This window comes from Copadichromis virginalis, linkage group LG1, assembly GCF_057382275.1.
Source record: "Copadichromis virginalis isolate Kocher_CV1m ecotype Utaka linkage group LG1, C_Virginalis_male_GT1.1, whole genome shotgun sequence".
Classification (NCBI taxonomy): domain Eukaryota; kingdom Metazoa; phylum Chordata; class Actinopteri; order Cichliformes; family Cichlidae; genus Copadichromis; species Copadichromis virginalis.
In genome coordinates this window covers 27,410,612-27,431,541 of record NC_140618.1, presented here as the reverse complement: position 1 = coordinate 27,431,541, position 20,930 = coordinate 27,410,612, and the positions used below count along the sequence as shown (strand labels likewise).

The following is a 20,930-nucleotide window of genomic DNA, read 5'->3' as shown; positions in this document are numbered from 1 at the left end:
TTTGTGAAAGTAAAAGTTTAAGTCTGTGGGAAAGTATTCAACACTTTACAACTCCAGCCTCATGGGGCTTCATACTGTAAAGACCCTACATTAATACAGAAAACCGTGCATCAGTAAGTCACTGTAAAGTGACAATTAGGAATTTTTCTTGGATTATTGTAACTATAGTTGACTCTCTTTCAAAATACTAGACTGGTGGCTGCGCTGCCATATAGCTGAACTACAGCCATTCCCAAAGGCAGGTACCACCTGTCACTGGGGAATAAATTTCAATATGGGTAGTCAATGTCAGTAATGAGTAATATCAAACTGACCACCTATTACCAGTTTTATATAAATGTACTGAATGCCTTTTACTGTAGTCCACACTGAAGTATAGCACTTCTGCTATATTTCTGTTAGTATTTAGAATAAAAATGCAGATGTGTGTACATGTTAGTTTGATTGCTAGTGAAAATTATTTTCTTTACAAATAACTCACTGAACTAACAGTCACTCTCAATATGTTCATACTCATATTTCCTTCTTGGTAAATTTTTTTTTTTTACACCAGCCAATCGCAAAATGAGTCGAGGCATTTAGGTATGCAGATTACCTACTGAAATTCAAACATCAGAAATGTAAAGTTGTTTTGTTTTAAGTGAAACTGCTGGTCCAGTGGGATGATTCTTCACAACCATCTCTAGGATTTACAGGTCTGACATCTTGATGTCAGGAAAATGGCCAGACTACTTAGAAGTGATAGGAAGACGACAGTAACTGAAAGACTGAAAAGACCAAAGTGGGTGGCTGCGTTGGGTCAATGCTGATTTGTCGTCACTGTGGTTTCACATTTATGCTTTTGTATCAAGTATTAAGCTGGCTGCTATGAAAATATAATTAAAAAACAAGTTTTCTATTGAAAAAAAACACTTTATTGCATAAGTCAACCAAATATAAAACAACCTAAAATAATACAAAAGGTGGGTTATAAGAAGACACCTGGAGTAAAGATCACAATAAATTGTGGATCCAATTTGTTGTGGTGTGGAAAACTGATGAGCCATGTTTCATTGAAGAAAAAAACAAAAACGGACTTGTAAAAGAAACGTCACAAAAATCTGAGTGGAACCTATACCAATAGTAACACTTTCTCTTCTAAAAAAATTTTGTCCTCTCCACATTAAACCCCATATTTCTGGATATACAAAACACTTAAAAACATTATCCACTGCTTTCAACCTCAAGTCATAGATCCTTTACTTCTTAAAACACTAATGAGCACACTCAAGCTGTGAAAGGGAACCACATCAGAAAAAGCAGTGGCCTAACCTCTGATTTCTCCATAGTGCCCTTTATTTTTGTTCCTACAGAATGAGATGGGACTGCAAAACTCCACCTCATTGTCCAGTGCATCTTCAGACCTGATGTACAGAAACCAGGTCAAACCAAGCTCTGATCTAAGAGGAAATCCCTCCTCTGAGTGGAAAGCATGTATTGACCTTTGGATTCAAAAACTATTCATCAGTCTTTTCCTCGCCTTGGTAATGTCTGTACTCTGGCCTGAGCTCCCAGGTGTTCTTGTGTGTCCCCTTCACATTGTAGATGCCAATATCACGCAGGATTTCCTTCAAGTAAATCTGAGAAGAAAAACAATATGAGATAATATTCTTGAGAATTAAAGCTAAATGTAAAAGTAGCTTTTTGAGCCAATAGTACTGTTTCAAATGAGTTATAACCGAGCTCTCAAGTCTTACCACAGGCTGCTTGGTGATATCCACTAAGTCTTTGATGTTGTAGTACTGATGCTTCTCAAAAGCAGAAAACAACATGTCCAACACTTGCTGCTTGTCAGCTCGGGCTCTCTTGCCCTCCTCCTTCTTCTTCCTCTCATACTCACGCTGCAGCAAAAACAGGCAGAAGTCAGCTAAACAACAATTATCTAATTACTGCGCATGGAAGACTGATAATACTCTGGGCTATCAAAAAGACCATATATCATCTAAATTGATCAGGTGTGGGACTTGGCAAATTTGCTTGTTGAGAATTCAAAGTTAGCTCCCCATAGCAACAGCTCAACTTCTATATACATTCAATAAGGAAATACTGCACAATATCTCTTAAGTGCTTCATTAGATCTCAAGGGATTAATTAATTGATGCTAAATTTATTACTTTGAAAAGCAACTTAAGCTGTCTAGAACCACGAGGAGATACCAAAAGTACACAAACAGATAAACTGGTCATCAGTTCTGCTTAATGCGTTCTGAAGGGATTTAGACAGTAAGTCACAAAGTGAAAAATAACACATCTTTAATATTCTATGTTGAAACAATGCTTATTGACTTGTATTGTAGCAGAGAGTGTGTCTGCAGCTGTTTGTTTGCCTCTGTCTGCCTTTAAGTTTAGTCAGAGAAGACTAAAGATTTAACAGCAAAGTGAGATAATATATAATTTGCACTCATTTTCTAAAAAATGTAGTAGATTTTCCTTCATTTTCCATTTATATCCATGGAAAGTCAACACATGTGAAAAGATTAACAATTAGGGGCCAGTTTACAGAATTTTAATATGAGAATAGGTTTTCCTTTTTTTTCATATTAACTGCTTTTATCTGTATGTTTTTTGTGATACTCCAATCTCCCGTATTTTGTTTATAATTAGAAATCAAAAATATGGGGCACTGATGAAATATGCATATTTAATGGGGGATGAAATAATCGTGCTGGGAAGTACTATGTGAAGTGGGACATGTGGTCACCTTGTGTGTGAATCCTGTAGAGCATGTGGTCAAAAACAACTAAGAACATACTAAAGGCAGTAAAATGTAACAAGAAAATTCTTGGCCAGATGTCAGTTAATTGTGTCTCTTGCGTGAACTAAACCTAACGTGAAAAGTATAGAAAGTGAGTGTAATAATAAACAGATTTCTCTGTTGGGTTTCTTACATTGTAATCGTGATTGGCCACAGGTTTATAGTTGTTGGTCACAGCTTTTTCCAGCTGTTGAGACAGCCTGGCCGGTTTGGAGGACTCTTCAATTTGTAACCTGTTAGAGAGACAGGGAGAAGTACTTTACCTGGTAAGTATAAAATATAGATGAAACAAATATAAATAAATTTCTAGTAAAACATCCACATGTATGCAGTATTAAGACATTCTGATACAAGACAATCCATGCTATTTCATGTAACTTTAAGTGTTAAATGCTCACCTCTTCAGCCTCATATAGCTTTCACTGACAGCAGGCCTGCATTCTGCTCTCTGCACTACCACTCCCTCCAAGGTTATTTTATCTGAAAGAGAGTGCAGCTAATTAAAAAACTTGATACAGACTTTTAGTCCATGTGCACCACTGCACTTACGGCATATTTTTAAGAGAGAAGGGATAGAAACAAATGCTGTAAATTAATAAGTGGAAACAGTTTAGAAACAAGAAAGAAAAAAATCCTTTGCTAGTTGCTGTATGAGAAACTACATCAGAGTAGAATCCAGCATAATGCCATTGTTTGCGGACATAAACACCCCCCCCCCAAAGAAAACAAACCAAACCAAACCAAAGTGACTTGTGGATACGGAGAGTATAATCCTGGCTTAAGTGTTAACAGAACTCCTTCCTGGTTTTCTAGGAACCCATTAGTTATTTGATACCTCAGCCCTTCGAGGCAGCGGCTTTCAGTGTAGCCAGCACGTACCGTTTTCTATTGCAAATGCATAAGAAGCTAATAATCTTGTGTGCTCCATAGACTATTTACGTGCACAAGACCGAAGGCCGCTCAACCACTCTTACTCAAAATTCCCCAAACTACAGACTAAAAACAAAAAGCTTCCAGTACCAAAAACCTCTGCCACTTCTAATTAGTAAATATTAGAGTTTATACATGCACACATGTTTTGGCCACACTTAATTCTTGTTAAATCACCACATTTCTTGTGCTTGTAGTTCTGTAAAAACACTGTTTTTACATTGTTCACCAAGGCTCAGAATAGTTCTTCACTTACTGCTTTAGTCGGAAAAATGCACACATCTGTACTGTAAATAATCACGTTTGTTTTGCACCATCGCAATCAGAATTATCTTTTAAAACCCTTCCTATAGTTAATAAAGCTCTCAAGTGTCTATAACCCGATTAGGCCTGTCAGGTCACCACGTGCAGATCTTTAAACTATTCTCAGAATTACATCTAAATGTGCTGAAGTCCTATTACTGAGGTCTTATTCTTCAGACAAGCTGTCTGTTCACCAACAGTCAGGTACCACTATGGGCACATTTATAGTTTTTATTTTCAATTTTCTTTTTACATTTTTATTTCATTTTGACTTTTTGTTTTAAGTACAGTTTAGTTTCCTGAATGGATTTTCTTTTTTCACTTAACTTTTTGTTTGAAATCTCTTTGTTTTAGTTTAGTTTTTATTAGTTTATTAGACAAGACTCACAAAATAATTTGTTAGTTTTTTTTTTTTCCTCCAAAACTTTATTTATTATTTCAGTTAACTAAAACAATTTTTCTATATCTAGATTTAGTTTTTAACTTCACTTAACTGTAATAACAATTGTTTACATTAAAAAAAACCAAAACCCTTTTGATTCTCAAGCTCATGAATTTGAATTATGCGTCTGCAGGAAATCTAGGTTGTAACTTATGAAGCAACCGGAAATTCCTTTTATCCCTACGCCACATGTCAGGTAAACACAGCCTGCCACAACTGAGTTGCAGTGATGATGGTTAAGAGGAGTTTTCTGCTACGTTGTAAGTTACTACGTAGATTTCTTCCAGAAGTCAAAATCATGCTTTACACTTAATAACTGTGTGTTAACTTCTGTTTTATTTTATTTGTAACATTTAGTTATATTTATTGCCTTAAGGTACTGTAACTCTACACAGGTTTTTATCTTTTATGGTGATAAATTGATATGGCGATTTTCCAGTTTCATTGTACTACATAGTACTCTTGTACTATGTATGACTGTGCAATGGCAATAAAGATATCTTATAACACTGAGTTTAAGTGATGAATGAAATGTGCTATAAAAAACTGACACTTTTTTTTTTTTTTAAATTTAACAAAGTTCTTAAAATTGGCTACATTTACAAGTAGTTTTGAAGGATGAATGATTATGCAGACACACACACACACACACACACACACACACACACACACACACACACACACACACACACACATCAAATAACTGCCAAAAATACAACTGGACAGACATTACAATCGTCACTACACACAGCGCCATTCTCCTTAGCATGTAAATGGCTTTTTACTGTGATACCAAAAACTTCCCTTGACGAGAAAAATAAACCCTCGCGTCTGATTCCTAAATCACTTCACTGACTTCATGAGCTGCTTTGTGCAACTTTGTCACTTGCTAGGTAAACGGAGGACTCACCTGGGCCTGTCCCTGCCCCCGAACCTGAGCTGCTGCCATCAGATCTCTCTTCTGACTGGCCTACAGGAAGGGAGGGAGGGATGGTGAACATGAAAAATACGAGGGATGGAAGGGATCCAACAGTAAGAACCACACCCAGGGTTTAGTCGCACACCAAAAATGTTTTTTAATTACACAACGCTTCTCATCACGATCTCTGGCAAATACAAATGCGTGCGCGTGAGCAAAGCAAGCATGGCCGCACAACAAGGGAGGACGGATGCCCTGTCCCACCACTGATACACATGCATAGCAGGGCTGCACAAATGAATCTCATTTGAAACTAAATATAAGAAAATATTACCAAACTGCTTTTCTAATTTAAACTATACACTTTTTTCCAATTAGACACAGTCACTTCTCATCTTTTCTGTTGCTCTACTAAAATGTTTAGATTTTACTACCTCATGACTTCCTCTCACTGCTTTTGCAGCTGTCTTCTTGATCACGTCTAAGTTCTTCAAACTTAATGCCTCGCTCAAGGAACCATTTAAATTGTGCAGCCCTAAAATGCACACACATATAATATGCTGTCCCAAAGTAACCACTGCAGCTCAAGATCACCGGCATCCATAGCAAAGTAATTAATTATGCAAAAATTGAAAACCTAATTATACTGAAAGAACAAAAGAGACTGATGAAATTCAAACTGAGCCAAACAATCCCATGCACAAAATCAACTCCAAATTCAGCAATGATTTGTGTTGATAAGCGTCCCTGCTATGTTAAATGATTCCCAAATTGGCTGTGCTGATTGGCAGTGAACTGAAAATGTCAACCCCCAACAAATGACAGACGATCAAACGCTGAAACTGAAACACGTAGAGACAAACACAAATTAAACTGGATAAAGACAAAAGACTCTTCTGTTTTCCACTGAGTGTCCACTAATCCACGATGTAGAGTACACTTCTTGTGAGTACCCACTGTTAGGACTGTGGACAATGTGACACTCTAGGAAAAGTCTACAAAAAGTTCAGATCACACAAAGACAAAAAAGGGCAAGCAACAGGAAAACTTCATGAAGGCAGCAAACTGTACAACGAGTAGCAAAATGGACGTCTCCATCTCCCAATCACAACTTACCTGTGATTCTAATGAGGTATTAGTTAACACAGAAAACTGATATTGCAATTAGGTCAAGCTCATCTTGCAGCAAAGAGGTTGAAAGCAGAGAAAAAGCAGTGGTAGATGAAAACAGAAAGTCACCTGATGAAGTCTCTGTGAAGACTGCCAATGTCTGACCTCCCACTGACTGCATGGTGAACGGGTGTTCGCGTGGTGCAGACACCGTCTTATCCTCTATACCGTCAATCACAGTCAGCTCTTCATTCAAAGTGAAAGACACCTGTAAATAGTCAATCACGTTATTTTTTTCTTTTTAGCAGCAGGACAGATTTACACACTTGGGATCTAGTTGCCATTTATAAGGTAGTAAACAGGGCTCACAGAAGTGATGCCACTGAGTACAAGAAATGCAGTTTCCAGGTACATGAATTTGCATTAGTGACATTGTTTCAAAGAAGCTTGTCCAAACCTATCCCCTCCAGTATCCCTAGCTTAATAAAAGGTTCAGGCAGCACTGCCAGCAACACTGCCTTTCAGGCTGATGATATCAGAGCCAGTCAAGCTGTTGTCCAGAGGTCCATCAGAACGCCAAAACTTAGTGCATGACACCAGTTCAACAGTGGGCAAACAAGAGGAATATGGCAAGTAGAGCTGGGCGATATAAGATTTTTTCATATCACGATATGTTTTTTTCATTTCAGGCGATAACGATATATATCACGATATAAGCCAAATAACTATATTTGTAAAATTTAAATGTGCAGTTGCTCACAAGTAAAATGTGAAATAATCAGCAGCTTGTTTTTATTTAAATATTTATTTCCCATAATAAGTTCAACAGGGTAGATGTACTTAAGGAACATGAGACTTTTTCAGATAAATAAAGGCAAATATTGCAAACTACACAAAAGGCAGCCGCTAAAGCGTTTAAGTTTCAAAATAGAACAAACGAAACAGACTACTAAATTGTCAATTCCACTTAGAAACAAAATATTAATTCTAAAAATAAATCTTAGTTTGTTTTACAGAAGAACAGACAAAACTGACTAACTTTTGTCAATATCAAATAAACTGAGAACTAAAAGGGAATTCTCAATCTCTCCTTGTTGTATAGCTGAGCTTTTCAAACAGTTTTAACAGTTACTTTAGTCTGACAAAAGCCGAATGACGAATTAGCGCTTCCAGTCAGAGACTGAGGCTACGTCCACACGTACACGGGTATTTTTGAAAACGGAGATTTTCCGTTTTCGTTTTAAAAAATAATCCCGTCCACACATAAAGGGAGAAATGAAGGAAAACGCTGCTATGAACATGCCAAAGCAGCAGGTGGAGCTAGATTCCTAACCGTGCAGAAATGTTGGCCAATCAGAAGTCTAGAAGCCTCGGTGGGAAAAAGTAAACAAAGCTGGGGCATAGAAGCAGAACCGAGTCGTATGTGTGGAGGGACAGTAACTGTGTGTATATGTAAGCATTTAAACACTGCAGAGAGTAGAATTAACAGTATTGTAGAAATTCATTTCACTGAAACAATAACGTGGCGCACAGTGTGACGTCAAAAAATGTGCACACCTTTGACGCTGCGTTTTCTCCGTTTTTCTAGTCCACACGTAAATGCAAAAACTGAGTTTTTAAAAATCTTCGTTTTCAGTGACCAAAAACGCCGTTTACGTGTGGACGAAAGGTGCAAACGCATAGAAAAATCTGCGTTTTCAAAAATACCCGGGTAAGTGTGGACGTAGCGCATGCACCAGTTTATTGTATTTCCAGACTTGCTTTCGGCACAATTTACAGTGCGCGCTACTCTGTTTTTTGTCAGACTTGAAATAGCCGAAATACCTTCACACTACGGAACTTCTATGGCTCTTCCGTTCGACAACCTCTCCGGCATTGGAACCATCATCTGTTTTCTCTTCGGTCACGCTCGGTTGATTTTTCTAGTCGGCGCACTCATTTCCTCCATTACCCGGGCGGTGCGGTGGCTGGCTGCTTCCCAAACAAATACACATGTGCGGCTTGGCACTTGTGCTGTATGTAACAAGTCACGTGACGTGACGCTGTGGCTGTGATTGGTTCGGCTCTGCGCTACGTAATTTGGATTGGCTGTTCTTTTTTTTCCTTTCTTTTTTTTTTTAAAGAGGACAAGAGCGGCGAGGTCTATCACGATAGTTTAATTTTTCTATCGAGTAAAAGTTATATCGCGATACATATCGTTATCGTTCTATCGCCCAGCTCTAATCCTCAGTCTAAAATTGAAATTGGATGCAAAAGAGACATTGTCCAATCGCTATCAGGCTGCTGAACAAATTATGAAGTTTCTATTTATTTATGATTTATTAATATTAGTATTATTATTATTCTGTTGCCAGACATATGCTCTTTTACTTTTTGTTTGCACATATAGAAAACACTGGATTGCATTGTGTTTCTTTTATCATGATCTGCTAAGCTAGAGCTCTGCAATATAAACTTTTTCACCAACTTTTACTTGAATCTGTGATATGACAATAAAACTGGATCTGATACACTCATTTCCAATCCTCCCAATGAAAATGTGAACATTTTTAACTCGTCGCTATAATCTTGTAAACTCATTTCCACCCACTAACTGTTCTTAATCTGTTTTGTTCACTGTTTTGCATGGTGTACCCTAAGTATTTAAACTTATCACTAACTATACACCTTGGATTTTCACTGTTACCCTATCATTCACACACATATTCGATTATGCTTCTATTGACTTTCTTTCCTCTTCTCTCCAGTGCACATCTTCACTTCTCCAGGCTCTATTTTGCCTGTTTTCTACTCTCATTGCAGATCACAATGTCATAATCCAAAGAGACTCCTGCCTGAGCTCATCTGTCAAGCTGTTCATCATCACATCAAAAAAAAAGGGGGGGGGGGGGGGGGCTCAGAGACAACACACCTGAACACTGCCCTCATACACACGGCTGGGCCATATCATAACCTTCACGGTAATACCGGTATAATGTTAGGCAATGATAAGAAAATGAAATATCGCGATAGAGCAGGGGTCACCAACACGGTGCCCGTGGGCACCAGGTCGCCCGCAAGGACCACATGAGTCGCCCGCGGGCCTGTTCTAAAAATAGCTCACCATAACAACTTACCAGTAAGCTGCATCTATTTATTTTATTTTTTTAATCACAATTGCATTGGTGTTAATTTGTTAGAGATAATATATTAAAAAAAATGTTTATTATTAAATATTAGATCATGATCTAATATTTAGTGCTAGCTGGTCTCCACGGAAACAGTTGCCGTGAAGACCAGCAAAGGCAAAGGTGAGGAGATGAGGAAAACATGGCGGAAAAAAGGAAGAAAACATAATTTTCACAGTGAATGGGAGGAAGAGTTCTTTTTTACCACTGTGAAAGATTCATGCGTGTGTCTCATTTGCGGGGCAACTGTGGCAACGGCAAAGCGGCACAACGTGGAGAGACATTTCCGAACGTGTCACACAAGCTACCATGCTAACTACCCAAAGGGCAGCACACTGCGAGCGGAAAAGGCCCGCGAATTAAAGGCAGGTTTGAGCGAGTGTGACGAGTCTGTCGACAGCAGCAGTACAGCACAGCTGATGGTCTTTATCCGGATGGTATTTGATGGTTTCTCCACAAAAGAAGAACTTCTGACACTACTGCCGCTAAAGACAACTACGAAGGGAGTTGACATCTATAATGCGGTGAAGGAGTTTTTCGTGAAGAAAAAGGTACCGTTGGAAAAGCTGGTATCAGTGACTACCGACGGGGCTCCTGCTATGATCGGCCGACATACGGGATTCATCGCTCACTGTAAAGGTGACACAGAGTTCCCAAACTTCATGCATTACCACTGCATCATTCACCAGCAGGCGTTATGCGCAAAGGTGATCGGCTTCGAGCACGTCATGACTCCCGTCGTGAAGATCATAAACAGCATCCGCTCCAGAGCTAAACAGCACAGAACATTCAAGGTGCTATTGGAGGAGCTGTCAGCTGAATATGGTGACCTGCTACTACATACGGAAATCCGATGGCTCAGCAGGGGACGGATTTTGCTTCGTTTTTTGTCACTTTTGGGTGAAATCAAGGAGTTCATGCAATCCAAAGGGGAAGACACATCTCTGCTGGAGGACACTGAGTGGACACTTGACCTTGCGTTTTTAACAGACATTACTGGGAAACTGAACCATTTGAACTGTGAGCTGCAAGGCAAAGGTAAGACTGTTGCTGACATGATAAGTGCTTTAAATGGATTTAAAGCCCAGATGAACATTTTCTCTGTGCATTTACAGAGAAAAAAGGTGCTGCACTTTCCCTCTGTGCAGATGGTGCTGAAAGACAATGCTTCTGCATCTGAGACTTTTGACAAAGTTGCAGAAAAGTACACTCAAGTCATAAACCGACTTGGTCAAGAGTTTGAGAACAGGTTTTGTGACCTTGATCAGCTTGAGCCATGTGTCTCATTTGTTTCCAATCCTTTCATGAATGTGGACACAACATGCATTGCTGAGCAACTAAGTTCAGTGTTCAGCTTGGATGCTGGACAGGTGGAAATCGAAATTGTAACATTGCAAAATGACGTCCACCTCAAAGCCTATCTGGGTGCACCAAACTTTTGGTGCCTTGTTGACACAGAAAAGTACAGTGGTGTGTGCACAGCAGCTATGAAGGTTGCCAGCCTGTTTGGTTCAACCTATCTTTGTGAATCAGCCTTTTCTGACATGAACTTCATCAAGAACAAACACAGAACTCTTCGATGCACATCTGCAAGACTCACTCAGAGTTGCAGTGTCAAGTTATACCCCAGATTACAACACACTGGTGAACAGCATGCAATGCCAGGTTTCCCACTAACAAACAAAGAAAGCCATATTAGATGTTCTCAGTGGCAACATTACAGTGTCATGTCAAAGTTGAATTTAATTATTGAAAAACAAATGTGTTTGTTAAGTGTAACATGTGACAATTTGCTTTAAAATGCTGCCAATTTGGTGAAAAGTTCTGCAAAATTTGAAAGTTGATTTTTTGTATGTTACATACATACAAAAATAATGTATGTAACAGTGCATGATTTGTTAAAATTTGTTAGTGGTAAGTGAAAATGTTGTAGAAGTGATCACTTCAAAATGTAAATACTTGCAGAGATATATAGAAATAAAGTGTTGCATATTGATATTTATGTTTCCTACCTTTCCTACCTTCCTACTTGCATTCTTTATAATTATGGTGAAAAATAATTAACATAATTAGTGTCCGTACATAGATGAATATCATTAATTATTATTGATAACACATAATTAAGTTAAACTGAGGAAATTTGTTATTTGAGAAGTGTGTGTCAAACTGGTAGCCCTTCACATTAATCGGTACCCAAGAAGTAGCTCTCACTTTCAAAAAGGTTGGTGACCCCTGCGATAGAGGGTAAAACGCACATGCACAGTGCCTTTGTTTTCATCCGCACATGGCGACGACGGTGAATGAGAAGGGTGAAAGCGGATCGTTGAATGAAACAGAAGAACCAGAATTGGTTTGTAAAAATGGTGCAACTTCAGTGGTGTGGAACTAGTTTGGCTTTCGTCCGTCAGATACACACCAAAGCACAAATTTTGGTAGAGCATGCTAGCGGGCCGTTGTTATTGAAAAAATGTTTTAGTACGACTTCCGTAAGTTACCAAACCGCACCGCTTAATGGACTGTCGGAGCATTACGGCTACTATAGTCAGGAGTCTGGCGGAGTGATACGTACTGTGCTTCAACATAATATTACCGTATTGTGTGTTTATAACCTCTTTTTAAGTTTTGTAGATATTATATATGGTTATGCTCAGGATATATCGGCCAATTTCCATGGAAATGCCTTTTGGTTAAACTGTCAGTAAGGAATTTGCATTTGCACTGTTAAAGTTTTTATATAGATTTAATGCACATAAAAAACAGCTGCTTGTTTAAGTGAAAATACATTGATGTGGGGTTTTTTTTGCACTAATAAAGTTGTGGAGTTGTAAAGTACTTTGTCTCGTGTCAATTATATCGTCAGGTATATTGTTATTGCAAATTTTAAAATATATATCGTGATAAATATTTTTGGCTATATTGCCCTGCCCTACTCATACATGTCCTGCACCACCCTCACTTACTTCCCTGTCACATCTTGACTTCCTCATTAAGTACCACAGTTTCTCTCTTGGAAACCTATCATATGCTTTCTCCAGATTGTCAAAGACATAGGTAGCCTCCTTCTGACCTTCTCTATACTTCTCCATCGACACACTCAAAGCAAAGAACTTCTGCACAGAACCATATTGTTGCTCATGGATCATCACTTGTCTTCTTAACCTAGCTTCAAATACTTTTCCCCATATTTTTATGGTATTGCTACAGCGCTGCACATCACCCTTGTTGTTCAAAAATAATTATTATTACTACACTTCTTCTCCAGTCCTCAGGCATATTCTCTCTCTCTAAGACTGTGTTAAATAATCTGGTCAAAAAGTACACTGCCTTCTCTTCTAGACATTTCCATAGCTCAAGACCAACTACTTTTCCACTCTTCACCCTCTTCAAAGCTGTCCTTACTTACTCCTTACTAATCCTCTGTACTTTCCGATTGATTAACTGTCCTTTCTCCATCCTCTTCTGTTTCCGATTTTCTTAAATGATGAGCTCCTCAAAATACCCCTTCCATCTTCTCAACACACTCCCTTCACTTGGTAGTACATATCCATCTCTACCCTTAAACACCCTACAATTAAATACAATAATTGAAATTCAAACTATATATTTTGTTTCCCCAATTATGAATACATTGACAACAACCTGTGAGCACATCAAGATTATTTAATGTTTTGGCTCTTACTAAAACAGTCCATTGCTGTATGTCAGAGTACTGGGATGCAGAGCAATCCTTACCTCTGGTTTTCCTTGATTTCCTTTCCTTGGAAATAAAAAACAAGAAAAGAAAATACAATTGAGGGGCCTTTCTAAAACAATATTTAAAATGTACGGCATATGACCAAAATACTGTTTCTATTAAATATGTAGTTAGCCTCAGCTAACCCCTACCATTGATCAACACAGACTCAGTTCCCATGTCACATGACACACATAAGAAACTTTGCAGGTTGGCTTCTACTACTTTTATAAATGCTCAGTTACTTCACATACTTGCAGATCCGGAGCTTTCCAACTTCTCCTCTGCCTGTCGCTTTTGCCCATTGTTGAGAAAGGTATTTGGGCACCTGGAAGAAGAAACACTATTTATAATTAAACTATCCACATACACAAAATATAAGCAATAATCATTATTACACTCCTTTCCCACTATTAAAAAGAAACTGTTACGTTTGCAGTTTTGTCACATACTTTGGTCTAAATCGCTAAGCTAATTGTGTATATCTTAAGATTTTATCCAATGTACATCCCGTCACTGTTTGCACTGCTATTATTCTAACTAAGGGTGTTGTTTACCAAGACTGTGAAGACTAAGTGATAGCATCTAATTAAACCAGTTATTTATAGTGTGTTCTGCTCCCAAAATATTGTACTATGCCAGTTTAACCGAGCTAGCTTACAGATGATAAACTTAGCCAGCGTTAGTTAACTTAGCAGCAGATGCTAAGCTACCAGACCGTAAGCTTTAGCCGTGTTTAAATTAGTAACTCACCGTACATCCCATTAACTAATGTTATTACAAAGAGTGTATACGCACCTTAACGAGCCACACGCCTGTATTTTGTTTGGCACCGGTCAAATCCACCTCTCCTTTTTCTGACATATTTTAAAATGACGACTGTTAAAACTCTAGCAGGGGAACCGCCACACGCATGCGTAAATGAAATATGGAAGTATGGCGACTCTGAAGGTCCATATTCGTTACTACTACTGCCTTCACTACGCTTAGCCACTACTAAAAAACAAGAGTTGTTAAAAAATTACAACACAATGACAGTTTTTTTTTCAGTTTAGTCAACTTAAAAGCAAATACTTTTTACATATTAATGCATTTTACAGCAATTTTCAGAAAAAGCTTAGCATAAAGTCAAATCAGATGTACAAAGGGATCATTAATGCAAATTTTACAGGCTGTTATGCCATTAATCTAATTAGTTAAACGTCAAATTAAAATTGAAACGTTAACCCCACACATAAAAACTTAGGCTAAATTGTTTCTCATCTCTCCTTTACCATTCCTAAGTACAAAGTCTGAGTTTTACACAAAATTTCAGCACACAAAAACTGAAAATGACATTCGATCTGACAGTATTTATATCAACTAAATTTAGCAAGACACATGGGGTTGATCTCGATGTTACCTGTACAAACATGGTCCAATGTGAAAATATAAGCTGATGTGCTGCAAGAAAAACATTCTACTTGTTTTGTGTCTTTCACCTTCTCTTTCATCCTTTTTGTTCTGTGCTCAAAGTCCTGAGCCAAGGTGTCCTGAATTGACCTTTTGCCAGCATGGGTCCACTCACACCATCCTCATCCTCTCACTCACTGCCAATGGGCTCAGTCTGGTAACCTCACCAACAATGTTTTCATACGCTCCACAGCAAAATCCAGGAGGAAGAGCAGGTCCCAGCACAGGTGACCTAAAGGAAAAAATTAAGTTACAATTTACAATTTATAGTTACAATTATCCTCAACTTAATATTTTCACTTATTTTTCCTCATTCACTGGGAAACCTTTATAGGATAGGAACTCAGGTACTTAAATCCTGGTGGCCAGGCTGGTCCTGACATATGGGGCTTGTTTTGAGTTATTACCCATTTAAAGGCTTTTCAAATGAGTGAAAAGGGAAAACAAGATCATGCCTTTTGACCTAGATAGTTAGGCATTTAGCTAGCTAATTCAGAGACAATGAGAAACAATCAACCTTTCTTTCTCTAAGACTCTGAACAATTCCAATAGTTATCCAATGCTTTTGTGAAGGGTAACAACCCTAGTTAAAGAGTACAATTGTTCAAGGATGTAGAACCTTGTATATTAGCATGGTTGCAGCCACGCTTTGTACTTCCATTGTTTTATAATTACATTTACATGTACCTCTGTAAATATGATGTTTTTGTCAACTTTTAATGGCTTTTATGAAGAAGTCCAAGTAGTATTTCTAAGAGGAAGAAGACAATGAAATGGTGAGAGCTTAGTATCAAGAGACCATACCTGGTGCTGCGAGAAAAAAGTAGTCACATCAGGTACAAAACCTAACAGCTCGCTAGCGGACCTCCCTCTAACATCTCCTGTCCTATAGTAAGTAAACCAGCTGCATGACATGCTGATTAAATTTACCGAAATCCCCATTAGACAGTTTTTTGTATATAGCTTTTATGATAAATCAGTAGTCAGTGCAAAGACTGATTAAAAGCAAATATGTCACAGATGTATTGACAGCTAAGAATACAAGGGGGGGGGGGGGGGGGGGGGGGAGTAACAAAATAAAAAGTTTACATCTTTATAACCATGACTCTGAACAGTAATGCAATTGTCAGGCTGCCAGCCAGTTTCCTTGTACTAGAAGCATTGGCTGTATAAAACACTTTAATAATAACAATGATAATAATAATAGTCATCTGTATTACACTTTAGACTGGAGCTGTGTATTGTATAACTCGCTGGCCACATCTGGCCAGCTGGCTATCCCTGACCAACCCACTTGAGGTCAATGGGTAATTTGGTCTGAAACATAATTATAAACTATCCAATTTTCCCCCATTTTTTATATTAAGTTTTTGATGGTCTATTGGTCTTTTGTGAAAAATGACAATACACATATTTTGCTTTTCTTTTGCTTTTTCTTTTTAACTTTTTTCATTTTTTCCCCTTTTTTATGGACAAATGTGTATGCAAGAAAAGCAAGAGAAAACACTTGTATAGTGAGTTGCATGTGAACCTGGTTAGTAAGGAAAGAGAAAGAATAGACTTGTACTGATTGTCTAGACAGAGCACATGAGCTGGAAAGGATGTACAGCAGGTTAGGATGGTAAAGGGTAGAGATCGAAATAAGATGGATATGTATTAGCAAGTGAAGGGAGTGTGCTGAGAAAATGAAATGAGTCTTTTGAGGAGCTCATCAATTAAGAAAATCAGACAAAGAGTATGTAAGTAAGATAATTAGTGAATCAGGAAGTGCAGATGATTAATAAGGAGAAAGCGAGGGCAGCTATGAAGAGGATGAAGAGTGGAAAGGTGTTTGGTCCTAACGCCAAACCTGTGGTGCTGTCTAGGAGAGAGGACAGTGGCCATCCTAACTGTTTAACATGATCAGATGCACTGTTTGCTTCGGGAGTTGATGATGGACAAATAAAGAGAAGGTCAGAATGAGCTGTGCTGTGTCTTTGTAGATCTAGAGGAAGCATGTGATAGGGTGTGGCAGCCTTGAGCCTTGGTGGCTCCATGGTTCCTCCATGGAGCATCCTAACCAATTTCTGCTCACATGAGTGTGACAGTTTTCTTCCAAACCTTGGCACCATGGTTACATATCTGAAAAAAAGGCCATTACACACCTAACGCAGTGCAAAGAGACAACATAAAATTCCTCATGTTTTCTGATGTGGTCCTGATGTTTCTAAACAAGAAAAGGAAGAAACTGAGATTGTTGGTTCGTCTAGTTTTCATGAAAAGGCAGCAGCAGGGAGATTTTCATGGTTTGATCCAGAAGTTGACGGTGCATCACAACTGCTTTCTTATTTCAGGATGTCAATGAGGAAGTTTGAGCTAATGTTGGCAGAGTTGGGTCCACATCAGAGAAGGCAGTGAAATAATTTCAGAGAGCCGATTGACACCGAGCAGCCTCTAGCTGTGTGCCTTTTGAACTGATGATCTTGGAATCTGTAGGTATTTAGAAACGGTTCCTACTTGTGTAAATCTACAATTATCCTCTTTGGAGCCTGACAGAGTTCCTTGTCAATCAGTCAATCACGATCACTAATAAGAAGTTAATAGGAACCTGTCAAGTTAAATGAAACTGTAGAACCGTCAGTATCACTTATTAGGTTTTAAGTGAGTCAATCTATATGTTTGAGCCTGTATGTTTATTGTTTCATTGCCCCAACTTAAAGCCATAGGCACTGACCAGACTCTTTTAAATGAACGTGCAGCAGTGTTTAAGTGCAAAATGGAAACACTGTAGTAATACACAAATGGGTTAACCTGGCTAAGAAGTCAAACAAATCCTGTTTTCATGCTTTTTGAACTTTAATGCTGGATCACGCTCAACTTAGCAGTGACGTCACTCTCAGCTCAGACATTAGACATTAAATTAGTCGTTCTCCTTACATCCAATTACCTAATGTTATTACAGAGAGTGTATATGTACTTTAATGAGCCACACACCTGCATTCTGCTTTAAATATTTTAAAATGATGACTGGGATCTCGATCAATGCTACCGCCAAACGCATGCATAAATGCAATATGCATATATAGCGACTCTGAAGAGCCCCAATTTTTACAACCATTACTACGGCGTAGGACTTAAATGCTGGTTACTAAAAATAGGTGTGTTAATAAAGAAACACAACATGCCAAGAAAGTGTTTTTGTAAAAGTTTGGAGTTTATAAAAGTTTAATATACAGTTTAAAGTTGCAATAGCAGTACAACACATTTTATAGGAGTTTCAGAAAAAGCTTAAAAGGAATCAATCACAGATGTAGAGTGCATTAATGTAAAGATTTGAGCCTTTTATATCTAGATGCCAAAATGGCAGTTTGGTTTAAAATGTTCACTTTTTGCATTTAGAACAAACAAAAGCAAAAACAGAAAAATATTTAAGGAGCCAAAAAAATGAAGTACTTTGAATCGAGAAAGTATTTTTCTCTCTTTAATAGGTAGTCCATAACAGACTGAATATATTTGTATAATGGCATTAAATAAAACATTATCTAACCCAGTATTATACTGCACTATCCCCCATTTTAATTAAAACCACACATAAACACTTAGGCTAAACTGTTTCTCATCTCTCCTTTACCATCCCTAAGTACAAAGTCTGAGTTTTACACAAAATTTCAGCACACCAAAACTGAAAATGACATTCAATCTGACACCATTCATAGCAACTAAATTTACCAAGAGACATGTGATTGATCTGGATGTTACCTGTACAAACACGGTCCAATCTAAAAATATAAGCTGATGTTCTGCAGGAAGAACATTTGAATTGTTTGCATTTATTCTATAACTCTAAAAGCTCAAATAGCTGCTGTTTTATAACAGATTGAATGACTATATAACAATGGCGTCCTGTCATTTACACAAACTATTGTGTGTTAAACTCCAGTTTCATAGACCAACAAAGCTTAGACCATACTCTATGAAGTCTAAAGGAAAATGTATTTTTACACATTTTTGACATTTTCGGTGTGTTAGAGGAACATTCGCTCCTTGCTGTGGGAGAACCGTGTGTTCAGTTCCTGAGACTTCTTCAGCAGCCGCTTCTTCTGCGCTTCATCAAAGCGGTTCACTTGCAGGTCTGCGTCACGATCGAATGGTCTCCTCTCGACTGGCTGGTCAGCTTTCTCCTTCGCCTTCTCCTTCATCTTCTTTGTGTGAAGGCTCATCAGAGACTCCGCACGTTTAGAATCCTAATAATTAGTGACATGTACAGAAATTTTAGTCCTGAACTCAATGTGAACAAAAATGCATACTCTGCTAAACGGGAACATTTAAGAGATGTGAAAAATAAAGTACAACCACTTACATTATACTTGGACACTTTCTCTGCCATTTCCAAGTCTTTGTGAGAAACATGTGGGACACTGTCTTTCTCTGCTTCACCCTTCTTCTTTCCCTCAAGACGTTCCTATTGGTAAAGGCCAACAGACGAATGAGATAGAGGCAAAAATATGTAACAAATAAAAAGTAAACCTGTTTTCATTAAATACCCTGGCTTTGCGCTCCCTGTCTGCTGGTGTATCCGTCCAAATTGAGCGGTCAGCATTTTCGGGACCTGACCTTTTCTTAAAAGTTCGAGCCCCCAAGCCAATATGCTGCAGTTCTGGCGGGAGCTCAGTCATCCATGTTTCTCTGTTCAGCACCTCAGGAGCATCCTGTTGACATGCACACACAAAGAAAAAAAAAAAACTTTAAAACTTTAAAATGGTGATCAGAGAAAGAAGAAATCCTAACACCTTAAAATACGGTTAGTCTTTCTGTCACTTTTTATGCATGGATTAAGCTGATTGAACCTTACAGTGTATAGCAGGGGTGTCAAACTCCAGGCCTCGAGGGCCGCTGTCCTGCAGGTTTTAGATCTCACCCAAGGTCAACACACCTGAATCAAATGATTAGTTCATTAACAGGCTTCTGGAGAACTTCAAGACATGTTGAGGAGGTAATTTAGCCATTTAAATCAGCTGTCTTGGATCAAGGACACATCTAAAACCTGGAGGACATTCGAGGCCTGGAGTTCGACACCTGTGGTGTATAGTGTCTGGGATTAGGGCTTACGTCTCCTGTCAGCTTCTCTTTCATCCTTTGTGCTCTACGCTCAATGTCCTGAGCCATAGTGTCCTGAATTGGCCCATTGGCTGGCATTGGTCCAATTACATCCTCATCTTCTCCTTCGCTGCTGGAGGGTTCGGCTTGGTAGCCTGGAGGCAAGGCAGGCCCTGGACAACTGTCTGGATCTTCACCATCATTGTCTTCATGTTGTGCTCTGCGAAACCCAGGAGGTAGAGCTGGTCCCAGCACAGGCGGCCTGAGAGAACAAAGTAAAGTTACAGTTTTCATGATGATCCTCAGCTTATTGATTCCACTCCGTTTTTTTTCTTTATAGGATAAATTTGCTCACACATCTGGTGAACTCGGACGTTTCTTAAATCCTGGCGGCAGAGCTGGTCCAAAGAAACCATCATCGTCTTCTGTGCTCACCCTGTTCAGAAGACATATGTCAGTGTTTTGTTTATCGAGACATTTCCTGTATTTTAGCTGTAATTCAGCAGGGAACCCACTCTGCGGCTCTTTCTTCACCGGCGTGTCCTGTTTTGACTCTTTTCACCGCTACCTCCTGCTCACTCTCATCAGAGGAGCTCGACGGTTCTCCCCGTTTGTAACCGGGCGGCAAAGCAGGGCCAACCACTGCAGAGTTTGAAGAAGAAAACTGAAGACCGCAATAAAAAAAACAATCGGACAAAAGCACTACGAATGCAGGAGTCAAAGTAAACGAGTGGTAAACATATAGTTTCACTTACATTCGTCTTCATAATCATAGTCTTCAGGGCTCTCCTTTCTAAACGTCGGCGGTAAAGCGGGTCCAATTTGTTTATCAGACGACATATTCAACTCTGGGTAATAAATCAGTCACGTAGCTGCAGCAATTTCTGGTTAAATCAGACAGATACCTTCCAACAGATTGAGGAAACCCGTAGGAATCAGATTGACCTTTGACCAAGGAAGTAAACACGGAGTGGCTAGTTTTTAAAAAAAAATTAATTAATTAAT

The 20,930-nt window shown here is 38.6% G+C and overlaps 2 protein-coding genes across 4 annotated transcripts; both read right to left on the bottom strand.

Annotated features, from left to right (window-relative positions):
- Positions 1–891: 891 nt before the first annotated feature.
- Positions 892–14,325, bottom strand: gtf2f2a (general transcription factor IIF, polypeptide 2a). 3 transcript variants are annotated; one of them, XM_085456947.1, is made up of 9 exons: positions 14,196–14,325; positions 13,652–13,725; positions 13,397–13,421; positions 6,627–6,765; positions 5,379–5,438; positions 3,192–3,273; positions 2,927–3,026; positions 1,737–1,880; positions 892–1,619 (listed from the first exon to the last, which is right to left on the bottom strand). In XM_085456947.1, the coding sequence occupies exons 1-9, from the start codon at positions 14,259–14,261 to the stop codon at positions 1,497–1,499; spliced, it is 813 nt and encodes a 270-aa protein (XP_085313073.1). In that variant the 5' UTR covers positions 14,262–14,325; the 3' UTR covers positions 892–1,496. The 3 variants fall into 3 exon arrangements, with proteins under 3 accessions (XP_085313073.1, XP_085313082.1, XP_085313090.1); XM_085456956.1 differs by having other exon boundaries at positions 13,344–13,421; positions 14,196–14,258; XM_085456964.1 differs by lacking the exon at positions 5,379–5,438.
- A 3,953-nt stretch (positions 14,326–18,278) lies between these two features.
- On the bottom strand, positions 18,279–20,875 carry gpalpp1 (GPALPP motifs containing 1). Its single transcript, XM_085456935.1, has 7 exons — positions 20,681–20,875; positions 20,441–20,567; positions 20,281–20,361; positions 19,938–20,187; positions 19,373–19,537; positions 19,189–19,290; positions 18,279–19,072 (listed from the first exon to the last, which is right to left on the bottom strand). The coding sequence occupies exons 1-7, from the start codon at positions 20,763–20,765 to the stop codon at positions 18,854–18,856; spliced, it is 1,029 nt and encodes a 342-aa protein (XP_085313061.1). The 5' UTR covers positions 20,766–20,875; the 3' UTR covers positions 18,279–18,853.
- Between the last annotated feature and the right edge of the window lie 55 nt (positions 20,876–20,930).